The sequence below is a fragment of the Penaeus vannamei genome, chromosome 37 (genome assembly GCF_042767895.1).
Source record: "Penaeus vannamei isolate JL-2024 chromosome 37, ASM4276789v1, whole genome shotgun sequence".
Taxonomy (NCBI): domain Eukaryota; kingdom Metazoa; phylum Arthropoda; class Malacostraca; order Decapoda; family Penaeidae; genus Penaeus; species Penaeus vannamei.
In genome coordinates, this window is record NC_091585.1 from 12,029,487 (window position 1) to 12,036,986 (window position 7,500).

Sequence of the window (7,500 nt, forward strand, 5' to 3'; positions counted from 1 at the left end):
AGCAGTGCTTTTATTTCTTTACACTCATGATCCCCTTCTCAGACAGAGCCGCGAACTTACGTCATCATTTGTTTCATTTATAATTTTTCTGACAACATATATTTCAAGCTGAGAAGGAACATTAGTGAACAAACTTAAACCTAACGTAATGCAGCATTCTTTAGCCTTTATTTCCACCGAAAAAACTGTCTTACGTCACTAGAAGGTGTCGCAAATTTCATTCGCGCCACTGCCAATGGCCGGTCGGTCGCAACACAACGCTGCCAATACTTCTACGCTCTTCCAGAAGTTCGACTCCGCCCTCAATCCTAGGAATCGTACTGAGTTGACGAATCTGATTTTACTTTTAACTTGTATTGAATAATTAATAACCGTTTCACTCATATTACATTGGGAAATAACAATAAACGCATGATGTGAGTTATTAGCACTTAAAATTACAAATCAAGCGACGAAGACTATCGAAAACAATTGAAAATATGTGGGCTCTAAGCGTCTCCCATTTGTCTACCGACACCGGTTTCGAGCATCACACTCCTTTGAATATTGGTTAATTGATATTAACTACATTTAAAAGGATATGTGTTTACGCATTCATATTCATTTATACTTACAAAAGAAGTATAATGATTATGAAGAACTTGCTGTAAAATTTCGTAATATTGTTTCGACCATTCAAACACATTTGTAAACAACACATGAATCTGTTTGAGGTACTTCCCCGTATCTCACTCGTTATGGAGCACTTTTACAGGCCTGAATATGTCCAAGACTAAAACATAAATGATTTGATAAAAGCAATAACGATTGTTGCCTGTGCATGACATATCGAAATGTGTAAATCAAAACTGTAGGTATACGAAAGATAAACCTGAACTTCGACCGTCTTACTTAAGGCGCTGTCACACTAGCACCTTTTCCGTCAATTTTTTGACAATTTTCTGATTTTTTCCCATTTTTCAGCGAATCGTCGATTTTCCAGTCAGACGATAATGATCGTTTCCGTCTGAAAACCTTTCCGTCAACTTTTTCAGCCAAGCATAGTCAAATCAAGAGCTATAATCGAGAATGTTTGTATTGATGTTAAATAAAATTGTCAAAAAATTTACGAAAAAGTGCTAGTGTGACAACGCCTTTAGGGCCCTATTGAAATGGAAGCATTTTAGTATCAAAGCTTATACTCTATATTGTTATCTATGATAGTAGATTTCCATTGTTAATATTTTCTTACTATAGCTGGACAATCTAGTAATAATATTCGTTTTCCCATATTACCTAACTGTGAGAGAAATTTTTTAGACTCACACAATAGCCATAGACGTAGAATATTCTATATTTTGTCACATGAAATATCTCCATAACATATTGGAATTGGAAGAAAACATGTATATGTACTTTATATATATATATATATATATATATATATATATATATATATATATATATATATACATATATAATATATATATATATATATATATATATATATATATATATATATATATATATATATATGTGTGTGTGTGTGTGTGTGTGTGTGTGTGTGTGTGTGTGTGTGTGTGTGTGTATGCGTGTGTGTGTGTATACACACACACACACACACACACACACACACACACACACACACACACATATATATATATATATATATATATATATATATATATATATATATATATATATATACATATATTGTGCATATCTGCAGATATATATATATCTATATTCTGTCACATGAAATATCTCCATATCATATTGGAACTGGAAGAAAACATGTATATGTACATTATATATATATATATATATATATATATATATATATATATATATATATATATGTGTGTGTGTGTGTGTGTGTGTGTGTGTGTGTGTGTGTGTGTGTGTGTGTGTGTGTGTGTGTGTGTATACAATATAAATATATATATATATATATATATATATATATATATATATATATATATATGTATGTATATATGCGTATGTAAGTATGCATGTGTATATATATACTGTATATATTTGTATGTGTATATATATAACACATTTACATATATACACACACATGCATTTATCCATGTATGTGTACACACACACAGAGGCGTTCCGTGCGCTCATCAGCCAGGTGCAGTTGTCTATATGTGATCCCGCCCCCTTACATGGGAGCGGTGTCATAAAAAAGTGTAGCGCGACAGTTATTGTCGATGGAAATGAGGGCTCTTGAAGACAGGCTTGGGTTCATAGCATATTCAGAATATGAACACTGATGAACCCCCTTGCAAAGTGGCCAATTATTCTCCCCCCAAAGACTGCACATCAATGTTAACACAGCGATTGGATGCCTGAGGTATTAACAAAAATTTTGAACTGAATTTAGAATTATCTTTCTTGGCGGTTTGTGCCTTTAGTAAAAATGAAAATAATAATAATAATAATTAACATTTTAAACAAAATTGACAAAACATACGAATTCAGTGACAATATATTCTACTTTCATTTAAAGCACATTTTCTCATGTATTTTTTTTATAAGAAAAATATAATGCCATTAATCGAAAAAGGAAATCACACAATATTTAGCTCACACAAAAAAAAGGTCATCAGCCGTTTGTATCTTTGTTTCTTCCTGCTGACCTTTACGCAAACTGAAGGTTAAGTGGTACTAGATTGGTCAATGACCTTTGAAGATAATCTAAAATGTCAATAAATCAATAGTCATACCGAAACTGTCATTACTTTTGCAGTAGGAGCAGTAGTAGTAGTAGTAGAAGTAGTTGTAGTAGAAGTAGTTGTAGTTGTAGTTGTAGTAGTAGTAGAAGTAGTAGTAGTAGAAATAGCAGTAGTAGTAGCAGTTGTAGAAGCAGTACTAGTAGTAGAAGAACCAGCAGCAGTAGTAGTAGTAGAAGTAGTGGTAGTAGTTGTAGTAGTAGAAGTAGTAGAAATAGTAGTAGTCGTAGAAGCAGTTGCAGTAGTAGTAAAACGTTATATACAAGGCATACTAAGAAAGAAAAAGCTCCCCCCCCAAAAAAAAAAGTAATAATAATAATAATAATAATAATAATAATAATAATAATAATAATAATAATAATAATAATAATAATAATAATAATAATAATAATAATAATAAAAGAAAGAAAGCAACACATCTCACCCACACTCACCATTGAGGAGAGATTCCCCAAAGACCAGGAAATACAGATCTTTGTTGACGCCGAGCTCCTGGAAGATGGCCAGCACCGCCACGGGGTCCACGGCCGAGATGAGCGAAGAGAAGACTAAGGTCTCGGTGAAGCTGGGAGAGGGAGGGTCTTTCAGGGTCGTCGAGAGGTTTGTTGTTCATGGTCTTTTGTGGGAGTTTGTTTGGATTCGTAAAGAGGTTTGTTGTTCATGGTGTTTTGTGGGTTTGTTAGTGATTCGTAGAGAGGTTTGTTGTTCATGGTGTTTTGTGGGTTTGTTTGAGAGTCGTAAAGAGGTTTGTTGTTAGTTGTGATTCGTAGAGAGGTTTGTTGTTCATGGTCTTTTGTGGGAGTTTGTTAGAGAGTCGTAACGAGGTTTGTTGTTAATGGTCTTTCGTGGGAGTTTGTTAGTGATTAGCAGAGAGGTTTGTTGTTAATGGTCTTCTGTGGGAGTTTGTTTGAGAGTCGTAAAGAGGTTTATGTTAATGGTCTTTTGTGGGAGATTGTTAGAGTCGTAAAGAGGTTTATGTTAATGGTCTTATGTAATTTACGTATACAATGTACAGTCATGAATGAAATCACTTGGAGCAACTGATAATGAACTGGCCAGATCGTTAAGCTCTAAAGGTTTGTTACCAAGTTATACCCTGATCACCAAATGGTCATCTATGCATCAGCTGAAGTGCTTTTCACGAAACTGTACACGCACAAAGTATTACACACTATCATGCACACACTGTACTCACCCAATAGCAATAGTGCCCATTAGACCTCCTTGTGCAACACCATACAGAGCTGGGCCTGAAAATGTGTAGAATATATTCAGTGCGTATATATGTCTATAATAAATACAGTAATCTAACCGCTCTACGCTTATAATCATCAGAGCACCATCTCACTATATGCGATATAAATATTGTGCCATATCATATATAGTATAGTATACTCACCTATAGTGAAGATGTTGAACAGCGTTCCCTGAAAAGAAACAGCTCATCACTACATGCAATTTAATAACTGAATTACAAGCAAGTGATTATTTGCTGAAAAAAGATTTCGTTATTCTAAATATTGACTATAATTGCTCTAACCAATTTTAAGATATTCCGACACAGACCAATCCTTTATACAAATCCATATAATGTAAACGATGATAACTAAGAATTTTCAAAGAATAAGAATAACGACAAAACACAAGATAAGCCATAACGCATTTCGTAAGTCCCCTCTCTCAAAAAAAAAAAAAAAAAAAAAAAAATCACATAATCTGATGACTTATTCCAAATTCCTCCATCACGCCCCCTGCGCTGTACATTTACTTATTACACATCTACACACCTTTTCCTGTATTTGTCATAACTATTCACAAATAATCCCAATTGTCTTAGTAAAAAAAAAAAAAAAAAAAAAAAAAACAGTAATAAAAAATAAATAAACATTTTGTACTCACAATGACAGCAAACACGAGGACTGTGCCTAAGTTGTCAAAGAAGGCGCGGTCATGGAGGGAGTACGCTGACTCTAAGATGATGCTAGTGGCAAAAGAGGGTCATAAGAGAAGGAAATTATGCAGTTGGATTGGTCCACCGACGAGTCATGCGTGGGATTAACGAAAAAGGGATATCACAAGATAGGTAAATTATGCAGATGGAATTTTATCAATTATACACGTATACTATTTAGGTACTATATGAACAAAAAGGGAGATATTCTTAAGCAAATGAATTATATCATCTTTCCTCCTAAATGATTCATGCATAATATTGAAAAGTAGGAATGCTATGTATAAAAATGCGTATAATTCTATTACAATTCACAAATTTGTTTCATGCGCTAGTTTTTCTTGGGCTTCACAACCTACAGTTCTCTCTGGATTTTTTTTAGGGAAGGGAACTGAGGCTCACATCTATCAATATGTACTCATGCTAGTCTTCCCTTCTCAGTAGCAAGTGCAATGAGAGGATATTTATTTTCTAATAATCTACAGAAACAATCCGTAGAATCCTACATCACACAGACACTACAAACTGGCCTATAGATTCTTAATAAATGCAGGATTCAAAAACGAACTTCAAACCATTTCACACAATTACATTTAGGGAAAAAAAGACATCTCGAAATAAATAAATTATACATTCTTACTCTACCACCCAAGTACTATACTTACGGAGGGAGTAAGACAAAGAAGAACTTGTCAGACGTGAAGTGAGGAACCTCGAAGTTGAAGCTACACGAGGAAGTGCCGTTGCCATCACTGCGACAGAGGGACGGGGTCAGTGTGGGAATTTCCCGATTTCTCGTTAAATTGGCGTAAGTGCCTTTTATACGTTAAATTTGTTATATAAGGTATTGACCGCTCTTGTATAATAATTTCCGTGAATTGCAATTCGGTACGAGGGATATTTGTGTAAGAAAGGCAAGAATAGAAAATATATATATACATGTATACAATTAAAAAACAACCTAGGAATGTCGTTATTGCGTTTATCTCGTATTGATTTACTTATATTTACTTTACTTATAATACAAAAGTAATATATATGACGTTATAAAATGGTTAAACTCAATGAGGTAATACAATGGAAAAAAATCTTACTTCTTCAGATATTCTTCACTATTAGTTTTATAAACTTGTCTATTCACTCACATCCAATAGGACGGCATAAATGATAAGCCTATCGATTCGAACAACACGGAATACAAAAGTAAGTCCGTCTTGATTTCGTGATTCAGGAAGACAAGAATTACTTAAACTGGCGAAGTTATATGCAATAAACTCTTCACGTAGATTTGCACTGTTCTTAGATCGACTCTGTATTGAAACGTAATCTAACGACATAAAACTGCTTTTCAGTGCATGGATTTTCGGGTTGATATCTGTGATAGTTCCGAATGAGAACTATTGTGTAAATGATGACAAGAGTTTCATTCACGATTTTTGCTGAATATATATCGTAATTCAGAATTATTAACCATAATTTTTCTAATCATTATGGCATTCCGGCAGGATCTTACTCTTTAAAAGACTCTGGATGTGGATAATTCACCATTAAGAATAAAGACAAAAAATTATATTTTACATAGATATGAATAAATGTCACAGTATTAAGAAATATTTCAGCTTTAAGACACAGAAGAATATCATTCACAAGTCATGCCTTAAGCCACATATATATGCCTGTAGTGTGCAGCAGAACACAAATCCATAACTGTGTGATTGCATTCACGAATATCCATTCATAGATCAAAAGAGAATCCAAGCAGATGGTATATGCACACACTTTATAATGCAAGAGGTGCAAAAGATACACAAAGGCTAGATGCACACAACTGGTGAAGATTTTGAGTGCAAGCCTTTATGTGGATTCCAAAATGCAAGTGTTGGTTCTTGTGGTGTGACAAAACTGGAACTAGAGTGTGGTTTTCGTGAACATAAACAAGGGGTGAGTTAATTTTGGCAGTCAGAAAATATGTCATATTCGCAATAGACGGTTGATATTGCCTGCCTTTGTGTTCTCTACGTATATATAGTTGTTTAATAATTATACTAACTGACCTATACTATGAAACCTGGTATTCTCTGCCTTAAACACAATGAGGAGATATCTCCTTTATTAAATGTAAAACTTTCTATCTCTAAGACTTGCCATTGAAATAGATAATGTACTGTGGTTTCTGGGATTTCTGTGTGGGTTTTCAACACCATTTGAGTCACAGATTTTAGGACACATCTATGGGTTGTTAAGATGCACTGTTCTACTGTGTAACGGAGTGGCTGTATGACCGATAGCGGGTATGTTTCTTTCGTCACCTGTAAGGAATCAAGGCTGCAAATCCCTCTTATAAGCAACTCCCTCTCCCAAGGGATATGAAGGCCTTAGTCGTTCCCAGTGACCCAAGGTGAGCTCTAGAACAAGGATTTCCCCCTGGCCACGTTTAGACACGAGAGTGTAACATGCAATCAACCTAGCATTTCCCTCGACAAGGAAACCTTTATGTTGCATTGACCACGTGACTGCCACAGTGCGAGCTGGGGAGGCACCGAATGGCCTGAACCAAAGACTATGAACGACTGTAGTCTTTGCCTGCTCGAGCACTGCACGCGTCACGGCAGCCAAAAGCCCAAATAAGCCACTTGGTGCAAAAGAAACCTGGAGAGGCGCCCCACCTTTCTACTTCACTCACTGGCGAGTAATACATCAGACAGTCAGGCCTGGGAGTAATAGCACATGGTTTGTATCATATTTGCATTAACCTGAACTCTCCTAGAAGAAAATACACATATGGTGATTATAAGATAGGCTCTAAAAATAAGTAAATTTTGCCAAACC

At 35.0% G+C, this 7,500-nt stretch overlaps 1 protein-coding gene across 1 annotated transcript in view; it reads right to left on the reverse strand.

Moving 5' to 3' along the window:
- LOC113818806 (Na(+)/H(+) exchanger beta) overlaps nucleotides 1-7,500 on the reverse strand; it is a 40,086-nt gene that overhangs the window by 22,679 nt on the left and 9,907 nt on the right. Inside the window, exons 4-8 of the mRNA XM_070115042.1 lie at nucleotides 5,337-5,423; nucleotides 4,620-4,701; nucleotides 4,120-4,147; nucleotides 3,916-3,970; nucleotides 3,155-3,285 (exon numbers count right to left, since the gene is read on the reverse strand). Of these exons, the coding sequence (XP_069971143.1) occupies nucleotides 3,155-3,285; nucleotides 3,916-3,970; nucleotides 4,120-4,147; nucleotides 4,620-4,701; nucleotides 5,337-5,423 (383 nt within the window). The remainder of the gene's footprint in view (nucleotides 1-3,154; nucleotides 3,286-3,915; nucleotides 3,971-4,119; nucleotides 4,148-4,619; nucleotides 4,702-5,336; nucleotides 5,424-7,500) is intronic.